At 36.8% G+C, this 22,312-nt stretch overlaps 1 protein-coding gene across 2 annotated transcripts in view; it reads left to right on the top strand.

Annotated features, from left to right (window-relative positions):
* Positions 1-22,312, top strand: part of PTPRK (protein tyrosine phosphatase receptor type K) — a 418,532-nt gene that overhangs the window by 375,973 nt on the left and 20,247 nt on the right. Inside the window, exons 14-20 of one of the 2 annotated variants that reach the window (XM_035538685.2) lie at positions 2,019-2,157; positions 9,176-9,336; positions 11,450-11,485; positions 15,569-15,753; positions 17,498-17,585; positions 18,566-18,642; positions 21,482-21,518. In XM_035538685.2, coding sequence (XP_035394578.1) covers positions 2,019-2,157; positions 9,176-9,336; positions 11,450-11,485; positions 15,569-15,753; positions 17,498-17,585; positions 18,566-18,642; positions 21,482-21,518 — 723 coding nt within the window. The remainder of the gene's footprint in view (positions 1-2,018; positions 2,158-9,175; positions 9,337-11,449; positions 11,486-15,568; positions 15,754-17,497; positions 17,586-18,565; positions 18,643-21,481; positions 21,519-22,312) is intronic. The other variant, XM_035538686.2, reaches the window with a different exon arrangement.

Here is a 22,312-nt window from a genome sequence, read left to right as displayed (position 1 = left end):
TTTGACTCTGCTGCTTCTCAAATGTTCATTCACGTTTGTCATGTTCAACCCAGTAGGTTGCCAGTTGATTGATTTTGAGTGTTGAGAATCTTGAACACCTTATTCTTGCAATTCCACTTCAAAAGTCATCCCCGTCATTTCCTGTTAGACAGCATCGTATGGTTATCTGGCATTACTTCTAGCTTGTCTGAGAGTATGTTGTGTATATGCAGCTACACAGACACACGCCATTTGCCTGATACAGACTCTTGCCCCCAAGACACTTAAACAACACACATAAAACAAACAAAATGTTCAATATCAAGTCCAACAAGGGTACAGACAGACATGTATTTACACAAAGAGGGAAGCATTTCGTATTTCTCGGTGGATAGAGTTCAAGCTGTAGGGGAGAGAGATGATTACAGTGATGAAGTCTTATGATGCTGATTAAGCTTTATGATTAAAGCACTGCCAGATTTCTCACTGTCTGCCCAGCTCTTGCAGGGGTGTCTGCAATACAGCACGTTCCTACCTCTGCGGATAAGGTGTTAGTAAGTGGTTAAGATACTGCTGTGGTGGAGGTTATGGAAGCAAGTAATAAAGAATTATTTTTAAATACAGCCTGATCCTTCCCCCAAAAGGTATTAGTCTTTCAGCACAGGAAGCCCAAATAGAAATGTTGTGAGTAATATGGTTAAAAGCATTAGGCTGTAATTATCACTGCTCTTGACTCGAGTGGTTTTCTAAGAGGAGCTCTGAGGAGGTTTTTGAGGGAATGATAGTCTTTCTCTGGTGTGGCTTTACCTAGTTTATCATTCTTTTTCATTTTGTTGGTCTCCTGAGAAGCATTTTAGTTTCAGTGTAAAGGATATTTGGTGATTAACAGCATAGGCACAGTGACACCAAAGACTTGTAAATACTTCACGTGTGGCTGCTGTGAGAGGGGAGAGGTTGAGTGGCATCTGCTGTGTACCTGTTGGAGAGGGAGGGGAAACTGGCCAGAGAGAGAGAGAGAGAAGGTAGCCATGCCTGGGAGCAGGGGAAAGGCAAAGCTTTGAGCCACGGAGTTAGAAAGTGAGAAGGAACCAGAAAACTTAAGAACTGTTAGCTGTTTTACAAGTAAACACCTCATGGGATTTTACCCCTGGCTGAAACTTATTAACACTTTTTGATATTTCCACCAGGCTGAAAAATCCCATGTTCCTGATCCTTTGTACGCTAGACTGTGATGTAGAAAGGTGCAGACTGAGTGGCTGTGCACTTTGAAATATTCTGTTTTCCTCTCTGATGTAACCTGTGGCCTCAGCCCAGTCAGCTGTGTTACAGAGTGGTTTCATCTCTGTGTAGAACAGTGATTTTTTTTCAGGGCTTATACACAGAAATAAAACTACTGCTGACTTTAGGCTTGGATTTGTGGATGGCCTTATGTGGAGAATCAAAATTTCAAGTCATACTTACAGTAAAACTGATTTATGGTATAGGATGCAGGTCTCAGACTAGATGCTGCTAGGTGAATTAGTCAACGAAGGTGAGCTGGAGCTGGATGTAAGAGGGAAAGACTAGAGTTTTGGGTGCTGGCTGCAGCTTGGTTAAGAAAGTTTGATTTACTGTTTGTGAGTTACATAATCTTGCTCTTCTGTGTTAAATATTCCACATTTAGTATCTGAAAAAGTAACAGTGAAGGTAGTGATGGTGATTCAGTCGATAGATTGTCTCTGTAAAAACATACTTCTGGTTTGTAATAAATACAGTAGTGTGTTTGAAAATCCAGATGCATGTAACACTTCTGTATACATGAAATTATATATACGCAGCTGTATACACACATACTTGGTGTTGCAGATGTGTATGTCGTATAGATTGAAATGCATAGTGTATCTATATACGTATATGTACATATTTTGGCCACACGATGCATGTATCCAATATTTTGGCTACTATATTAACATACACAAATAGTGGAGATTATCATCAATGTTAATTTTCATGTTTCTAGTACTTACAAATTTACACAACTTTTGTTTTGATTCATTTAGCAGCAGCAACAGAAGAACCTGAGGTGATTCCGGATCCAGCAAAACAGACAGACAGAGTGGTGAAAATAGCAGGAATAAGTGCTGGAATTCTGGTATTCATCCTGCTTCTCCTTGTTGTCATATTAATTGTCAAAAAAAGGTAAGAAAATGATCTGTGAAGATCCCACTTTTTTTCCTCTATATCAAACAACAATAAATCAATGGATTTTTTCTTACAGGTCTTCAAATAAATCAATAAATAAAGTTTCAGGACCAGTAATTCACATCAGCTTTTGGATGAATTCATTGTATTTCCTGATTTTTTCTTTTTTCCCCTTCCTTCCTTCCTTCCTTCCTTCCTTCCTTCCTTCCTTCCTTCCTTCCTTCCTTCCTTCCTTCTGTGATTCTTATGATGGATTTAAAGAGAGGATTACTTTATATTTGCAATCCAGTAACTATACTTTTTCTCATACTTACTCATTTCCAAGTGGTTTTAAGTTGCAGTTGGAGGAATGTACAAAACATTAGAATGAGTGGAATTGAAATTAATGGATCCTATTTTTTTTGAGGCAAAATAAGAGTAACTTACTGCACTTTTTATGTTGTAATCACCTAATGAATTTGGTTTTCTATATGCAGCTCTAATGAGTTGTTTGTATCCATATATTATCCAACTTGCAAAATAATGTAATTTTATACCTCTGTTTATGCTCTTGTAAACCTAGTTTTTTCTTAAAAGTCATACCACATCACTGTAAAATTATCTAGTGAGTCCTTAGTGCATGAAATTGTTTAAAAGTGTATTTATCTGAATGAATTTTAATTTTTTAGTGCTTCCTTAGAAAATAAGCAATAGCGCCATCTTTGGGAACTGTAAAATGAGAACTCAGCAAAAAAGTACTGCGTGTAAACTGTGTTTCAGCACAAAACGCTGCTGCATGTAAACTGTGCTAAAGCATTGCTTGTGCATTTTTTAAGAGTGTTGACTTCCCAGTAGTTGCAACTCTTTTAACCTGGCATAAAAGTTCATAACATGTCTCTATGAATTTGTAGTCATAGCACCATAGCTCCTGATACAAACAGTTTTTTTCTCTCTCTCTGCACGCTTTCCCTGGCCCGTCCCCTTCACAGTGCACGAACTGATTTGCTCTTGCGTAGAATGAGACCTTTGTCTTCCAGGGGGTTGTGCACTGCCTTCCCTTTCCCTCTGCAGAATTCTTAATGAAGGGTATATTTGTGATTGTTGCAAATGTTCCTCTGAAAATACAGCTTTCTATTCTTTTTAAAAAGTAAGAAAACATTAAAATTGTGCCTAAGATCATTCTATATGTTATAATTACTGATTTCCATTAGATTTTTTTAATTTATTGCCTTTTTACAATTATCTCTGGAGGTATATAACTTGGAGGAGAAACGTCTGCATTAGAAACATTAGGTATGCTTACAGTGTTCTGTGTTAGTTAGCTACATATGTGATTTTTCCCAAAATTGCTTTTACTTTTCTCTGTTGTTTACCTCTGTGGTTGAGAATTAACACATATGCAAAAGATCCAACCCATCATGTGCAAAAAAAGACATGCAGTCAGGTGGTTTTCTTTATTTACACAACTTTTGAGGAACAAAACCAACAAGAAGTTGTTTTCCAGCTTTCAGAAAGGAATCTCTATTTTACATGATTATTGCGAGATACGTGCTGGGGAGTGCCATCTTCTCGCTGTGTGTTGCAGTGCTCCCCTCATGTTTAATAGACGACTGTGTGTGTGTGTGAGAGAGAGAGAAAGAGAGAGAGAGACTGTCTACTGATGTATATTGTCAGTCATTTCCAGGTGGGTTTGGCTAGTTTTGCAAGTAACGAAAGAAATAGGTACAAACTCTATTTGTTTGATTTTACTGTCCTTTTTAGCTCGTGCATTCAGAGTTATTTTAGACTTGTACTTTCATTGTTGAATTGTCTGATGAAAGTGAGTTAATTACACCAGTGAAATGATACCTTAAAATTTTCCTTTTCTCCCTTCTCTTCTCTGACCCTGCGAAGGCAGGACCCTCTTAGGGAATGATACTTGATCATCATTCTAAAGTACATAACATTTCTAAGCTCCTCTACTATTCTGTATTCAAAATAGGTGTGAAATTAACCCATTTAATGAACCTTTAATGTTTGGTAATTTTTCCTCATGGTAGTTTAATTGGTTGTCTGTTGTGTATTTTGTAGGTGGGTCCTCCCGCCCCCCCCCCCGGGGAAAGTGGGCCAATTTTTTTTAATCTCAGCTTTAGTCAGGGTCTCTTGTGACAAGCACAGATTGTACACCTGAGGTAACTTAGTCCATCGAGTGAACCAGGGCTATTCGTATAAGCAAGCCAGGAGCAGTCATACCAACACTGACACGTTCACACGTACATAAACACACCTCAGTTAGCATGGTCGGACTGAAAACTGATCAGTTTTAATCATCTGCTGTAGTGCACATGTTCACTGATCCATTATGTAGTATCCCTTTTGGTGCCTGAATTGACCACAAACTTATTACACAGAAACATCAATAAAACAATGGTTTCTGCATCTTCTTTGTTTTCTAAAGCCTCATGCACTGCCATAGATACCTAAATCTGTTTAAATGCAGCATTATTTTTTACTTTAAGATGGAGTACTAAGCTGTTTTTTCATGTGCTTGAGATGTTTTAGGCTTCTCCTCATCATTTTGTATGAATTGGTTTGAAGTTTTGCTGAATGAAGCTCTTAACAGCTCTTACAGAGTTTTACTGGAGTAATCAAACCAACTAAGAAAAGGGATACTGCATCTTTAACAAGCAATGCCATTTTTTGTTTTGTTTTGTTTTTTAGTCATTGTTGAACTATTTCCAAATGTATTTCATTTCCTTCCATTTGTTACCTTCCATATTTTTAATGCTTAGCATGAATACATCAGCATTTCCAATTGTAAGAGTTTAAAATATAAAGTGTATGTTTGTATTCAGGAAATGTGTGGTATATGTCAGTACACACATACCTGTTGTAAATGTCATTCTCTAAAATGTGTGTACTTGTATAGCTACATATAACATGTATACAAACATACATGTATACACCTGTGTACCAAAAAAGATGTTAAAATGAATTACATGAAATTTCTGATTAAATGTATTTATTAATGCGATCTTTATTTTTTGTAACTGAAAAGTAAAAAGCATATTTTCTGCACAAGATTTGTACACAGCTGTTCACTTGTCATGACATTTAGGTGATGATCGTTATATTATGCTGAACTGCATGTTGAAAGTACACAATCCATTTAATTTTCAATTTTTTTGGCAATAAATAAAATCTCAGCATGTAATTTTCTCAAGTGATCTTTCTAAAAAAACAATCATTTTTATATGCTAATGTATTTTTTTTAATTGCATGGCAAAGTAAGGCTAGTTTGTGCATGAGCAAGTTGAAATGCTAACCAAAGAAACATGAATTTTTCAATTTTTTTTTTAAACGCACATTTCTCTGCTTTATTGAATGTGACAGAGTCACGCTTTTCATTCACCATTGCTTCTCTTTTTCCACTGTCTGTGATTTGCTTGCCAGGAGGAGCTACTATTCTTACTCCTACTATCTGTAAGTAGAATACGGGTGACTTACTATTTTACATGTTTTAAAGATGCAGTATCCCTTTTAAAAAAAAAAAAAAAAAGGAAAAGTCTTTGTAATTTGCCTAAAGTTTTATTGATAATTATTTCTCCTTATTCTCAGGCTTGAAAAATTGCTTATTTCATTGTTTCTCTTATTCTTACTCTGGTTTGTTTTTATTGATTTTTTTTTTAAAGGGATATTGTATTTCTAACTGTATATTGACACTTTTGCTTTTTGCTACAGTTTTTCTCATAACTATCATTTTAGTTTATTGTAATCATAATTTAATTTACATTATGGTTCACATTGACACATCACACTAAGAAAAAAATCTGCTTTCCCATTTCCTAGCTAGAGACCCGTGCTTGTAAATCACAGATTGCTTTCTCAGCGCATCAGGTCAGAAGTGGCTGATGCAGCACTTACCCTCCACAGATGCCCAGATGCCAGACCTCTACAAACAGGTTGTTGCCCTACCAGTGCTAGGAATGTTTTGGATTTTTATTTATTTATTTATTTTTAACAGAAATATATTTTGTGAAGAGGTCTGTACCTGTTGATTTGATTGTCAGGTGCTTTACAGACACATTTTAAAGTGTGGATCTTACTGTATAATGCTGGTTTGCCTAAGGTTTTGCTTCACTGAAGTAGAATTGGTGTTTTTCTATGTGGTGGTGCCCAAGTGAGTTTGTGAGGGCTGCAGCGGTTTGGGCTGTGACTGAGCAAAGCAGTTGTACACATTGTTGATTTTAAAGAAATGCATAAAGCCCTTGACTTCAGTGAAGGATCTGAGAGTGCACTCGAGTCCTTTGATGAACTGGTTGTGTCTGATAGTGACGCTCTTCCACATTTTTAAGCAGATTAGTGGACTTCTTTAAACAAACTTGAAAATTAAAAAAACTAAGCTGGCTTAGCTAACTGCCATTCTCCAGTTTATTGTGACAAATTCTAATTTCCTTGTTAAATAACAATTGCTTCAGCCAGAGATAATTAACTGCAGAGTTTCACACTAGGATGGACGGAGTGCTTCTCCCCTCCAGCTCCCACCGCACCGCCCACCTGGACAGGGTCAGGCCATGGGGTCCCTCAGCTCGGAAGGAGAACCCTTCACACTTCTGCCAGCCTCGAGTGCTACATAATGATTTGCCTAACTGGCATCAAGCATCGATTGCGTATGCCTTTAGCCGAATGAAGGAAAAAAAAGAAAAGGAGAAAAAGTCAAGCCTGCAGGGAGTTGGGAGCTGTTAAACAATAAAACTGTCCTCACATTGAGCAGCAGTGCTAGAACACAATGGGCCTTTTTAGAATTTGAAGCAGAGCATAAGAATTAGAAACCTAGCTACTGTAATAAGCTAATAACTTGAAAGCGTAATAGCTGTTGATTTATTTAGCGTAGCTAGCAAGTTTTGTTACAAAGCGATGCTTCAAAGAAGGGCTTAATACAGTCGACAGATGAGATGTAATAGTCTTTTTGTTCCATTCCTGAGGTGGCTTTAGAAAAATACAGTCTTCAGTGTAGGGAGGATATCTGAAAGGCTTTGAAACTTAAAAAAAAAAAAAAAAAAAAAAAAGTCTGAACTAGAAATGCCAGTTTTGTGAAAGCTTTGATAGCATTGGGAACCAGATATAAAGCTCAAGCAGTTTCACTTCTGGAAGTTCTGATGATATTCATTTAAAATATTTGTTCAACCAGAGTATTGTTGAAACTAACTTTTCTTAAGTAAATATGAATGTTGGGAGTAAACATTGAAAATAACACCTTTCAGGGGAGGCATCCAGCTGTCACTGGTTTGTATTTTGCTTTTTTGTTGTTGTCGTTGGGTGTTTTTTTGTTTGTTTGTTTGCTTTTTACTTTTCACTGAACAACTAAAATATACAGAATTCTCATGTACACCACAAGGATTTGATGAAAAATGATAGGCTTAGTTACTACCTTTGGGATTTTGGTTGCACAAAAGAAGAGTTGCAAAAAACTACCATCATACTGTGAAAGGAAAAAGAAAAAATAGAAAGAAATAAAAGCACAAGGAGATGAGTCTGATTAGTGGAAGAACTTCGTTATTCTTGGGTGTGCTTTGTCCGTCTGTAGTCTACTTTGTAGCCCTTTATTCTGAACTAAGATTCTTGAGAAATAGTTCTCCAACACTGGAGAAGAAAATATACAAAACATCAAGTGCTCCCTCGCCTAGAGAATGGTATAGGTCATTTCTGGTGGATGTTCCCAGGGCTTAACATGTACATGGATTGATAGTTTCCGCTAATGTTCTTTTTGTCTGCTAATACTAGAACGCAGCACAGAATCCTAAAGTTATCAGAGAATACAGCATACAGTCCTTTTGTTTAGAGAAATATAAGATTAGTGCTGTACAAGCACTTACCCAGGTATCTCACCGTACTTCATGTAGAAAAGACTCATGAAATTAAGCTGTGTTTTAAACATATTTTTGAGAATACAGTATTTTCAGTGATGATTGTGTCTCTCCCATGTAGTGTCAGATTTATCCAAATAAACATAGTTGGCTATCTGCTACATTACAATTAAGAGCTTCAGATGAAAACTGAAAGAAAATATTGAGATTACAGAACAGTCTAATGTATGTTACAGATTCCTGAAGAACCAAGGTTCACTGCTTTGCATACTTTGTACTACTTGAGGTTGTGCTTTAAGAATATTGTCTTAAAGTGATAATTAAAATATAGTCTGCTTCCATCTGACTTCTGAGGACAGTGAAAGCTACTTCAGTTCTTCATCAAAAGGAAAGAACTGAGAGATATCACCTGAGTGTGCACTTCAAGGGCACTGGCTGTTAATTTGGGGGGTTAGTTGTACAAACTGGGTTTTGCTAACAGCTTTGCTGTGATACTGAGTATAAGGCTGTTAGTATCAAAATGTAAGCTATCCCCAAACTGCATGCAGAATGGTGGGGAGCTTTTTGTTTGTTTTTTAAATAACAAAAGTTCAGTGTCAGGAGCAAAGATAGTATGGTATCATGTCGTATGTTGCATACCAAATGGGAGGAACAACTTCTAACATAAAAGGTAATGTGAATCCATATTAAAGAATTATGTTTCTTTTGTTATTTCATGGTTGTGTGTTTGTTTTTTTTTAAAACTAACAAAGTAATTCAGAAGGTTAAATGATTTCTTCCTAATAAGGAAACCAAGGGGACTGATTTATCCATTTATAAAATCAAAACACATTTAAATGGAGATGGTTGATAAAACTGAATGCACAGATGCTTCTTATTTTTCATTTCAGTTAAAATGTAATTATATTCTCTAATTTGTTTATATTAGTGTAATTACTCTGCAGGAAAAAGATATTATCAGGGTACAGAAGTTAGAACTTCAATTACAGCATTCGTGTGTGTACAGAAAACATACTGTCGTAACTCTTTTATAGCAGGGTGCATAGTTTTATCGATTTCATGCTGGAACAGGTGTACACAGGAAAACCAGCCAAACTTTTCAGTCATTTGGATTATAGATATTTATTGTTGTAGACATCAGTGTTCATCAAACATTAAGGTGCTTGGGGTTTTTTCTTTTGGCTGGGCAGCAAACTCGCAAAGAAGCGCAAGGATGCCATGGGGACCACCCGACAGGAGATGACGCACATGGTGAATGCAATGGACAGAAGTTATGCTGACCAGAGCACCCTGCATGCAGAGGATCCCCTTTCTATCACATTTATGGATTCTCATAACTTCAGCCCCAGATGTAAGTACAGCAGTCAGAGATATTTCAGAGAGTAGGTTTCCATGTAGGAACATGGAAAACAGTTCTACTTTTTTATGAAAACGATTCTAAGCTCCAGGTTTGCTAGAAGGACACGTAAATACAAAGGTTGAATAGATATATTTGTACGTTATCCTTAGTTGTATATGGACAATTATTTAAATATTTTTATGTACTTTCAGTATGCACTGTTGTTCTGGGGAAAAAAATACATTTCAGAAATGTCTCAAATTCTGAAACAGTTTTCCTTCATGAGGATATTTAATACCAACATGTTAAATATTACTGCATAACACCATGTCTGTAATGAATAATAATCTGAGGTCCAAATTAATTTCTTTCTTTTGGCAGTAAGAATATTATAACAGAAGGAAACATTGACAATTTTCATTGCTGTTTGTGAAGTTTAGGAACAAGCTTGTTAATATACCCACAGATTTGCTCTGTATTTGTATTTCTTTATTGTAGTTTTGCCAGATGTCTGGTTTTGACAAAGTTTGGCAGTTTGGGTTTCTGACTGTTAAGTGTGTGGGTTGTAGCTACCACTGAAAGTCCCGCCTGCCTGCCTTCCAGCATCTGCTGTATGGCTTACACCAAAGGGAGATACTCCACTGACTACATCTGTAAACTAGTTCTGCCATAGAGCTGGCAGTAACCTGACCTCGCGGCACCATGGACTTCTGGGCTTGGCTTTAAACAGTTCTGAGCAGTCTGAGCTGCTTCTGAACTTTCTGTTTTTTGGGCATGGCACCCATTCTCCCGTCTCCCTTCTCCTGCCTCCCGTACTGCTTATGATGCTTCTGCAAAATGCATCCCTTAAGGCTGTTAAATTCTTTCCTGATTGTTTTAAGGAAAATGGAGTTTGGGGGAGGGTTATGGCTCAGTTTATTGAAGCTTACCAAACTGCAGAACTGCAGAGTGCTAACATTTAAAGCGTCTTATAACCAATTAAAAATGGTAGGTTAGTGAGTTTTTGTGCACAGTTTTAGCTAGAACTGTTTGAAAATTCCCCAAAGTTTGATGTCTTATTGGCACTGAAATTCACGGAGACAGCTTTACAGTTTGATTTGGACTAAGTTATTGTGGATCCCAGGCAAAGTATCCATCAGGAATCTACATGGCTATTAGTGAGCTGGGGCTGCCAGGCACTTGGGCAGCCTTCCGCATGGACCAACCTGAAGCCAAGAGCCCCCAAGCCCCAGCCACTGCAGCTGTCCTGGTTGGTTGGCAAAGGAGTTTGGCACCACTGTTTTCCAGCTTCCTAGGTACGTGATTTTTGGGGTGTTGGAGGATTCAGTTCTCCTGACCATCATCTGTTCTGGGGCAATGAACTGTTCAGGTTTCCAGGGTTTCAGCTCTGGGACAAACTATTAGACAGATTGCTTCAGAATTTGAACTCCATTTTGTCACAGAGCTGTTGATATTTTAATTTTTTGTTCCACATTGGAACAAAACCAAATTCTGGATTCTGCCATTCCTTTCTGAAACAACTTATTTGTCTCTGCACAGTTCTAGTTATAATAGCAAATGATAAAATTCTGTGCATTTTATTCAAACATTTACGTCTGTGTATCTGTGGTTTTCCTATATTCATTAAGGGCAGTATCTTTATTATAGCACATTAAAAAAAAAAGCTATTAACTGTAAATATGCATTTTTTTAAATTCCTTGGAAGACTTTAAAGAAATACCATTTTATTTTGAGATGAGCTATTCAAGCATTACATGAGTGAACAGGTTTAAAAGGAAAGGACCTGGTTCTATGAATACAAACCTTTATTGTGAAGAAAGAACAATAGTGAAGGAGGAGCCTTTTCAGAAACTAAATTGCATGTAATGCCTTCTTTATTTCATTTCGGTAAGATCTCTTTGCCTTTATCATTACATTTCTGAAGTCCAAAATCACTGCCTTTCATTTCTCTTTTATTCAGGATGCATTCTGGAACTCTGTATTCATTCTGTTTTTTCTGTTGTACCAAAATTAATAGGATTTAGTTATCACTTGGATTTTTTTCTCTTTAAGTATGTTGTTTTTATTCTTAAAAATACACAAATTGAGGGTAATGTATTTCTTCATGAGCTTTGTTTTCCTACAGTGCCCAATGATCCACTTGTGCCGACAGCTGTGTTAGGTGAGGACCGTAGTCCTTCATTATCCATTCCTGCATGAGCTTCCTCTCCTTGCATGGTTGAACATTGAAACAACGTGTTTAATGTAAAAGATAGCTATGCTGTTGTCACAAAATAACTCTACACTCAGTTTATCAATTTAGAATTAAACTGGCACTGCTTTTAGAATAAAAAATGTTTTATGTTCTCATTAAGTAGTTATTCGTAGTCAGTGCTAACTGAAGAATAAATGAGTAAATAGGTAAATCGAAAATACTGAAACTTTTCTCCCTAGAACATTGAAATGGAGTTCAGATGAGCTAACATGTGAAACTAGAATTCTCTTAATAGATACATGAAAAAAAATAAATCTGTATTAGTATTACTTGGCACCCAAAGCTTAATTTTCTACCTGTTTAATAAAATGAAAAATATAAAAGGGAAAAACATCTATAAAATCCAAGAGAAACTATTTCATGCATTGGTTCTGTACAAATATCCTTGTATTGCTATATTAATTACATGTTTCAATTGACCTTAATTAGTATGCTTCTCAACTTTGTGATTACTTCAAAAAGAACAACAGATGTTGGGAGTGGCCAGGCTGTTTATTTCTGTGCCAAATCTAACAGTGTAAGCATTTAAGTGTTGAGTTTAAAAACAAAATGCAAAAATAAAAGTATAATTTGTACCCAGATTTTTAGTATGATAAATACAGTGTGCAATATTGAGTTTCAGTCAGTTGCTGAGGTTATTTTAGGATAAAAGACAAATATCAGGAAGTGGACATGAATATAAACTGAGGTCGAAAGTTAGATTCCTAGAAGTGAAGTTTAAAGGGATGTGGAAACAATTTAATCCCTCCTCTGTTTTGAGATGGTTTAGTGTAATCACAATCTAGACTGTTTCTGGAAATTGATTGTGTTATTTGTTTTAAAAATTTAGGACCAAAGCTCTGTTTTCTGACTGAGTACTAGTTACTATTAACTGAGTATTATTACTAATCACTCCTAGTTTTTCCCACTCCTAGTTTTTAGTTGTCTAGACTAAATCTTCATTGCTGGAAATTTACCCATTTCCTTTTGAGAGACTCAAAAAATACAGAGAACTGACATACTCCTGTCCTTGTAAAACAGTGTTTTATCCATTAAAAGGGTCATACATTCTCTGTAGTCTCTCTTCCAGTTGAGTTAAACGCAGTTCTTTCACTCTTTATCTTGTAGTTGATGTTTTCTAAAAATTTTTGTCATTCTTTTCCTCTGAACACTTTCCAACCCATAGCTTGAATTTTTAAATTGTGGTGCCCCAAATCAGGTACAGCTCTTAGGAGGTGTCTCAATACTGAGTAGAGTGGAATAGGTACCCCTACATCCTGTTTACAGTGTCCCTGCTACCTGAACCATGTGTTGTCTTGTGCTCATGTAGTTGACTTGTACTGAGTTATCCTCTAAAATCCCAACTATCATTACCCAGTCCACTAGTCAATTTTGTAGCTTTATATTGTCTTCCCTTTTCCACACACCGTATGTTTCATTCTTTGTTTAATCACCGTGTTGTTTTTCGCATGTGTCCCAAATAATCAAGATAGCTGTGAAATTTGATCCTGTACTTGCAAACTGCTTGTGCCCTCTGCCCATATAATCAGGGCATTTTCTATCCCATTGTGCAAGTTGTAGGTAAAGATACTGATAAAGGAGGAACCTTTGCAGATCTTCATTTCAGTTGTCTTCTGAGACTGACAGCAAATCATTATTTACTACTTTGTGAGTGGTCTTTGGTCTTTGTCAAGGTGGTGTGTATTCACCATGTGGGAGATTTATCAAGCCATATTCTGCCCATTTCTTTTTGGTAATGTTGCAAACGACATTCTCATTAATATAATAACAGTAAAGCATAGTTAGAAAGTTTATGACCATCAGAGCTGTTAGATGCTTGAGTTTTCCACTTTAGACCCAAGGAAACCTAACCAGGTGGTTTAAGAGGTTTGTGAGGAGGGGTGAAATGTCACAGGTGCCTGAAAGAGCAATGGGTTAGACTCAGTGATCCTGAATACTTACTAAAATTACATCAATGGATTTACAGTTTATTTAAAAACAAGTCTGTTCTTGTAAGGCCTTTCATATCCTTTAGCTTCATTTCAGGCTCACGCAAGTTACATAGATACGGTCTGGTGATACTGGACAAGCTTTTCCTAACAGTTCATTTGGGCTTTGAGCACATTGCAAAGGCCAATCTGCTGCCACTGTGTTGTGGTAGATAACCAGACATAGGCAGCTGTGAATAGCAAGGACAAGGGATTAACTGAAGAACAGAGTAACAGTCCTGTCTGTGTTTCCATCTACTGGTAATGGTGTTTTGGGCATGAGAGTCTCTTGCTACAAGCAAAATGATGCTAGTTGGACGAGGTAATATCATTCATTACAGGGACTGAAACAGTGAAAAGAGGTAGACAGGCTTCTGGGCACACCATGTAGAAGGGGTTGAGTAGCCGAGATCATTTGGCATGCTTCTTCTCCACATAACCCTTACTTGGCCCAATATCACAACACAGTTTTCCTCTGCTTTATTTAGAGATGAGCAAAATTGTATGGGCTCTAAATTATAGAAAAATTTATTTTGTGTGAAGCTGTTTTCATTCTATAGCTGTACTAGATGTCTTTTTCTTCATGTGTATCTTATTAATGCCACACTGCATTCTTTGTACATTAGCACTAAGTTAGTATGACAATTTTGCTTTTCTCAAGTCCCTATCGTTATACTGATAGCATAATATGGCCCTTGTGTTTTTAAAACTGCTTTCATTGTTGCCTATTGTGAAGCTTTAACAACTATTAATGTCATCTTCTTTTAGTCATTTTCTAATATAGTCCTGAAATAAATTTCTTATGTTCTGTTCACTCATTGTTTTTTGCTGCTTCAATGGGTTAAAGTGCCTATTACTGGTAAGTATACAGCAAGGAATGGGGGAAACTGAAAATCCTGAGGTGGTTTGAAATGTGTATCATTTAATATGTGTGACACTACAATAAAGAGTGACTGCTGCATGTCACTCACATTATTGAGCAGCTTAGTGAGGCATAAATGTACTGAAATTAGCAACTTGTGTGACAGTTCAAAGAATCGGGTTTCTTACTAGGAGATCTCATTTCGAAAGGCATTAACAGGTTTTGCACTGGCAGAATTGTAGCAAATCCAACCCTTGGGAAGTCCATCTGTCCTTCCATGTCCCTCCCCCCCCCCCTTTTTTTTTTCTTCCTAGAGGTTTAATTCCTGAATCCTTTGCAAGGGAAATGGTAGACTGATTGCAAAGAAACACATGAGTGGTCAGGCACCCACTGCTCGGTTCTGTTGCTACACTCCTAATGATTTCAATCACAATTTTTCTTCTTCTGTAAATTCACTTAAATTGCTGATTGCTAATTTAAAAAAAATGTTTCACAGAAAAGACTGACTAAATGTCATCATTTCCTCGAGTTTTGGTGTTTGGTTTTGATAAAAGAAACACAGGACAATGAAGGAGACTATTTATACAGAGTAAAAATTACAGCTCAAATCAACATACCCCCAGTTTTATTTCTCTACTAAAATATCTGAGTGAAAATGACCACTCTGAAGTGTTGATTCTTCTTCCCGGATGGAGTTGATGTTCTGAAGCTGTAACAGAATTGCTTCAGTTTTTTAGTTGGATCTCAATTTACTGTTTGATGGCTTTAGACAAGTGATGTGCTGATAACACTACAGAGTTATTCTAATTTATTCTTTAAGGTGTAGTATTGTTGATGATACATATTAGTCATTAAAAAAGTTACTTTAGGTGTTAGAGGCTGGAGTTCCCAAGAACATGAATGTCATAAAGTTTTGTAGCTCCAAATAAAATGCCTTTCAGGCATCTCTATTGCAGGATGAAGGATAGCCAACTTCTGTATTTGTTCGCAGTTAAACTCTTTTATGTACTTCCCAGGATTTATGTGCTGGAGAGTAAGTACTTTGCATTCTCAGAAATTAGACGTTTTTGAAGGAAGAGACTGAAAATAGATCTCGATATGTATAGCAGCAGGTGTTATTGCCCCATGGGTACCTAATGCATTGTTTTCTTGTGAACGCAGATGAAAATCACAGTGCAACAGCAGAGTCCAGTCGCCTCCTGGATGTTCCTCGTTACCTGTGTGAAGGCACAGAGTCCCCATACCAGACTGGGCAGCTGCACCCTGCCATCAGAGTGGCTGATTTACTGCAGCATATTAACCTGATGAAGACCTCTGACAGCTATGGATTTAAAGAGGAGTATGAGGTGAGATCTTTGGTGGTTTAACTTGCAAAATATTTTGCTAGCAAAAATCCCTTTGCAAGCTGCAGCCTTTTGTTTGCATTGCATTACAAAAGGGAGCAACTAAATGTCATGGGATTAAGTGGGGGAAAAAAAAAAAAAGATAAGCAGGCCTAAGATTCCGTGGTATCTAATCCAAAGGTGAAATAGTAAGTGGAGTCCAATGGTTTGAGTCATTACAAGTGCCTGGAAAAAATACTGCATGTATTCTATAGAGCATAAGGAGACAAGCCCAGATGAATCTTTTTGACATATTGTAAGAATTTCCACCCCTTTGTCACTGCTTCTTAGTTGAAATGCTGTAATTAGTTATGTGAGTTTTCCTAGCCGTCTTCCATGCAGATCTCCTGGATTAGGTTAAAGTAATGATTTAGCCTGACTGGTTTTGCCAGAAGCACGAACTGGAAGCACTCTTATGATTTATTGTAGCATCTCAGTAGGGCAATACTGGGGCTAAACTCCAGCTGAGAAGCAGTAAAGAAGTGCTAAGGGTAGAAACTTCCTGAATTTCTAATTAGACCTGCCTGAGCAAAGGTAAACCAAAAATTCCCAGCACTGGAGGTAGAAGATGAGTACAGATGCATTTTACTTCTGATCGGTGAATCTGTTTGTGATTCTTTGGAATTAGAGTATCAGGCAGTGCACACAGTAAAGATGGGAATGATACTGCCAAGGTCGCATGCAATACAGCTAGGTTTAAAATGAGTTTTCTATGAGTAAGTAATCTCTTCTGACTCAGTTTTCAACCTTCTCTCCTTTCTGCAGCTGTCTCTACTGTAACATAAGAACTGGAATAAATAAATATGTGATTTTTAAAAGAATATTTTTCTCTTTTCCTCTCTTTTACTTAAATACGCTTCGTTACGCTCTGCCTACCTTCAGTGTCGAGGACTGCTGGGGGGAGGGTTGTCCCTGATCCCATAGTGGGTGTTGTCCTGCTTACTACTTTCTCTATTGCTATACGTAACATCTTTGCCCTGGCTTGGGCTTCTGCGTGTGTGTTAAAGTTTTGTTTCCGTGGCTGTTCTGTACTCCCTGGAGCGAACTTGTCCCGCTCAGGATAAAAGAACATCTGGAAGGAAGGAATAGTATAGACCTGCAACAGCTGTAAAATATCCACAGGCTATGAAGAAAAACCCAAGGAAGAACAAAAGCTTCGTCTATCACTACTGAGAGATCAGACTCTTAAGAAGAGTTCGAAAATACAAAATAATTTTGCTAGTGGTTAGAGGGAGGGACATGAGTAAAAGCAACACAACCAGTAAACATTGGCAGAGGAGGCTTCCCGATGGCTCTGTAGGAAGACAAAACACTGTGCTAAGCAATGTGAGGAAAGTAATGTAATGCTGTTGAACACAGGCTATATATTATGGTGTCTTGTAAGAAGGGTGATCAATCTACCTGTGTTATCTCAACTTGCAGTTGTTCATCCATAACAAGGGGGTCTGTGCATGTTTAGCCTCCCAGCTATTCCAGGATTTGAAATCTGGAGTCCCTCAGTGACTTGCCCATTGATCCATAAAAGTCACAGGGAGGAAGAGCCTCCCTGCCTCCCTAGATGTATTTCTGTACCATGGTGCCGTCTGGGTGACCAGAGCAGACGAGCAAAGCTGAGCTTACTTTATGGTAGAGAAGTTCTTTTAAACTGTTAGTTTTGGAAATAAATTAATGGTCGGAATGTTTTCTTTCGGAACATTTTTATTTATAGAGTTTCTTTGAGGGGCAGTCAGCTTCTTGGGATGTCGCTAAGAAGGATCAAAACAGAACAAAGAACCGCTATGGAAACATTATAGCATGTGAGTATCAGTGTGCGTGGTTTTAGTGATAGACATAGCTGTGTACTACCTGTGCTGTGCTCTCTCTTGCTTAAAAAATCTCCGGTGGCGTACCTGCATAATACCCCAATTGGAGAAGGATGGCAGTGCCTTTTCCAGGATTTTTGTCCTTCACGGTTCAACTTTCTTTCTTTTATAACTCAGGCTGAATTTCACATTTGCGTCCCTGTTGTACAAGCTGTGGTAAGCATAAATAGCGACACGCTAGCAGTCATTTGGTTGTTAATTCTACAGTAGTTTTCTCCAGTCATAATTTATTTCAAGTAATTCTGACAGCTTCAAAACTTTTTTGTTTTATGTGGTTTGTAGTTGGTACATCTGAATTGTAGTAGTTTAAAGCTGATGATTAAAAGATGTGATTAATATCTGAGAGTTCTGTCTCTTGTCTTCAGGCATAAAGTTTCAATAGTTTAGATTCATCCTCTGAGGTAATGAAATTTGGTGTTGTTTTACAAATGCATGGGAATGAAACTATTGGAGAGGTCCCTGAACTGGTAGAGTTACCTTCATCAAATCGAAAGTGTGTTGCTAACAGCTACTTTGTGACTTCCTTATTTTCTTTAATATGTCAATATGAACTTGAACAGGCTGGGGCTGGAATTAAGGAAACAGTAATCATTATTTTTGGATTTCTAGATGTCCATCAGTGGAGCTGGTTTTGAAAGGGACTTTGAGCAAGTAACCTTGATTATTTGTGTCTTTTCACCATGTTACACTGGGATACCTTTCAGCTACAGTTAATGAAGTTTAATGAATGTTTTTGAAGTAATTGGAGACCTCAGAGAAAATGACTCTGTAATTCTGTGTAAACACTTACATTTAAGGGTTGTAAATTGTAAGGTTCTTATGCCAGCTGATTTTGGTTTTCTGGAGGGTTTTCCATAATATTTTGCTTTAAAATCACACTTCAAAAAGGCACCATAAACACTTGGTTTTTACAGATGACCACTCCAGGGTGATTTTGCAACCTGTTGAAGATGATCCATCTTCAGATTACATTAATGCCAACTACATAGATGTGAGTGGACTGCACAGCTTTCTCTCTCAATCTGCTAGCTTCTCTATGTGAAACTTTTGCATGTTATGCCTACAAATTTATTGAAAGCTTTCTTTTATTAAGAACAAAATGTACACTTTCCTTGTTCTACGTCCTAGTACTCACTGACATTGTTGTGCTTTCTTTCACATCTGACTTTGGTTTGGGCTGTAGATTTGGCTGTACAGGGATGTAAGTACCACTATATGTGAATAACAGCATCCTATTGTAAATATTTAATCTAAATATTGTTATTAATTAGTTTGCTCTTCTATTTTTATCATGAGATAACTATGCATGCCTCATCTAATTTCTCATCTGTTCCTGTAAATAATTTCCTTTTGTGTGAATATTTTTGTACATATTTTGAAAAGTTAATTTAGACTTTTAATGTAGCTCTGAATATTTTTAGATAAGTCAGGTGAATCTGTCAGTTAAAGAAAATTTGGTGTTCACTTTTTTGTTTGTTTGTTTTGATGATGATGTTTTTGGCCAATAGCTTTTCTTTTCCCCTCCTCATTTATATGTGAGAAGCTGGATAGTATGCTGTTCTGTAGTAATTTGAAAATGTACCTCTGAAGTAGATGTTTGGAAGTAGATCTGTTTGCCAAAAAGGGAGGAATGATGGCCTCTTGTGTTGTGTTTGTTTGTTTGTTTTTAACAACAGTTTAGACAAACTGAATATTTAGCTGATATTTTTCTTAAGGTGCTACTTTAGGTATTACAAAGCATATACACAAACATACATATATATACATGCGTATTTTAATGCAGTAATCTCCTCACTTCTGCAGAAAATATCTCAAGTTTTAAATTCCATACTTTGATTAAAATATAAATTAAAAAGAAACTGATATGAATAGGAAATTAAAACAATTTCTTCTATGTTTTTTGATTTACAAAATAAAACTCTAACACTTGAGTAATTAAAGAGTTGTGGTATTCATAATAATTCAAAAGATACTGGAATGGCTAGTACAAGTGTTTTTAAAATACACAGTTTTGGTTACTTTCCTTTATAATTGTACCTTACTAATTTTTCTCATCCACTGTTAGTTGATAAATTATCTAAGACTCTCCAGGGTATACGGCTTTAGCTGCAGGTATATTGCTGTCTTTTTATTTTGATATTTTTATATGGCAGTCTCTGAAGTGTTAGGCCCATGATATTTTGCCTGGGGCTTTAAACAGATAAATTCTCACAGATTTGTAGTAATTCCAGTTCCTTGAGGACTTTTTTTTTTTTCTTATTTAGAAGTAAATAAGATCTTGTTATAACCAGACAGGAAGGCAACAAGTTAGAACTGGCCCTCTGCAATTTTAAAGTGACACTTTTACCTTCTTCTGGAAAGCATTATCAAGTGCAAAGCAGGGTAACACAGATTCCACTTCAGTAATTTGAAGCTGGGGCTTGATATCAAGGACTCCGGTAGAATTTTTTTAGTAATTTGATGCAGTCTTGGTCTCATCTGAAGTCAGGAGTAGGATACTCAGAAGTCTTTTCATAAACCCAAGAGAAAAGTGTTCTCAGTCTAGACAGGATAATGAAGTAGTCCATGGGAAAGGATATAAACTCCTTGGGTACAATGAAATCCTTCAGTTTAGTAGCAAGAATTGAGTACTGGGAATCCAAGGGCTCCTGAGCCTTATCTCCTGTAATGCAATACTTGATTCAAGTGGCTTAATAAACTGTACCTTAACAAATAGGGGACAACGGGGAATGGTTTTAAACTAAAAGAGGGGAGATTTAGATAAGAGGTTAGGAGGAAATTCTTCACTCAGAGGGTGGTAAAGCACTGGAACAGGTTGCCCAGAGAGGCTCTGGATGCCCTGTCCCTGGAGGTGTTCAAGACCAGGTTAGATGAGGCCCTCAGCAACCTGGTCTAGTGGGTGGCATCCCTGCTTATGGCAGGGGGTTGGAACTACATGATCCTTGAGGTCCTTTCCAACCCAAGCCATTCTATGAAATAATTGGAGTTATTCCTTTCACATTTGCACATTGTGAAACTTTGTATTGTCTTCTCACCAGCAATATATATTTTCTTCCTCTTTGTAGCTAATGTTTCTAGCATTGGTCAAAATACATTCTCAATGACTTCCTCAAGAGCTGAATCCATTTGTCTTTTAGTTTCTATGCAGACATTTGCTGTTTAATGCTGTGTGGTACAGCTAGAGTTGGCATATACCCAGCTAAGTGGAAACATGGTTGTGTAGGGTTGTCTATTTACCTATATATATATATATATATATATGTATGTGTATATACTCATGTGTATCATGTCCAGTGTAGTACATGCACAGTTTGTGCAGTAGTGCAAAATATTTTGCAGAGGATTCCCTTGCAGTAAGCCTCGATTTTGTGCACATGCCTCACAGTAATTCTCTATTTATAAGAAGGCAAAAGTTGTGTACTTTTTTTTTTCTGTTGAAATTGTTGGGAACACTGATTGAATATTGAGATAATCTGGTGGCAAAGACAATTTTTACTAAATTTTAAATAAATGCTCCATTGTACTCAGCTGGGGAGATAATGTTGAGGGAGGACGAGTTTTTAGGCCCAAGGGACCTGTCTAAAATACTCCTTTCTGGTATACTATGATGTCTGTTTAAGTCAGATGTTGTTATTTTCATTTTATTTGTTGTCATTCAAACCTTTTCAGCATTAACAGTTTTTTTAGGTTTTGAGCTTCATGCTGCTCTTAAATATTGGTCTTTTCTGAAAAGGTTGTCTAGACATAAGAATTCTGTAGTACATTATGCTTTTATTTTCCCCTCCCTCTTAGTAATATGATACTCTAACTAACTTGTATTGCCATTTTAGGGATATCAGAGACCAAGTCACTACATTGCAACCCAAGGTAAGGATCTGGCCGGTATTAATCAAACCTAATAAATGCTCTTTGCAATGTCCAGCAGCATTTTGCTAGAATGAAAGTGGATGAAAATAAAGTATATCCAATATCATGAGTTGTCTTTTTGTGTTATGGTAAATTAACATAGCATTGCTCAGTTGGAATGTGAATAAATGCACAAGTTTCACTAATTTGTCATGTTAATTAGATATTGAGCAACTCTTTAAGTGGTAAATTCAGCTGATAAAGTCACTAGCTACTACCATGATTTCCATTTATGAAGATGAATAGAGAAAAGAGGCATGTGGACAGAGAAGAGAACAGTTTCAGCCTGCCTTGGGGCATTATTTTTTCTTCCCATGTTGCAATATATTATTTTACTGTTAAGGATTTAGTCCATGATGGAGATGGTAAAGGTAATAATGATAAATTAAACGCTATCTCAGCAAATCTGGGTGAAGTAAGGCCAAAGAGGGACAAAGCCTCTTTGTAGAAAGAAATGAGAAGAAATGAAGGAAATCCTTCTAGTATAATGCACTGCTAATAAAAAGGGGAATAAGAGGAAAAAATTGAATTTCTATGGAAATCATTCATTTTGTATTTCTGATAAAATTCACAGTGAGGAAAAACAAATAGATTAGTCTAAGATTGCATTGAAATATCAGAGTCTATGAATTAAAATAAAAATAATTATATTTAGATGTGTCATTATTTGATCTGTGAGTATAATCAGATGGCTGGCTGGAAATATCCCATTATTCATGCTGTTGCTTGATTGTACCTGAACACAAAAATGGGCA

The sequence above is a fragment of the Cygnus atratus genome, chromosome 3 (assembly GCF_013377495.2).
Source record: "Cygnus atratus isolate AKBS03 ecotype Queensland, Australia chromosome 3, CAtr_DNAZoo_HiC_assembly, whole genome shotgun sequence".
In the NCBI taxonomy this organism is placed as follows: Eukaryota; Metazoa; Chordata; class Aves; order Anseriformes; family Anatidae; genus Cygnus; species Cygnus atratus.
The sequence above is the reverse complement of the archived record's forward strand: the minus strand, read 5'-3'. Positions and strand labels throughout refer to the sequence as shown.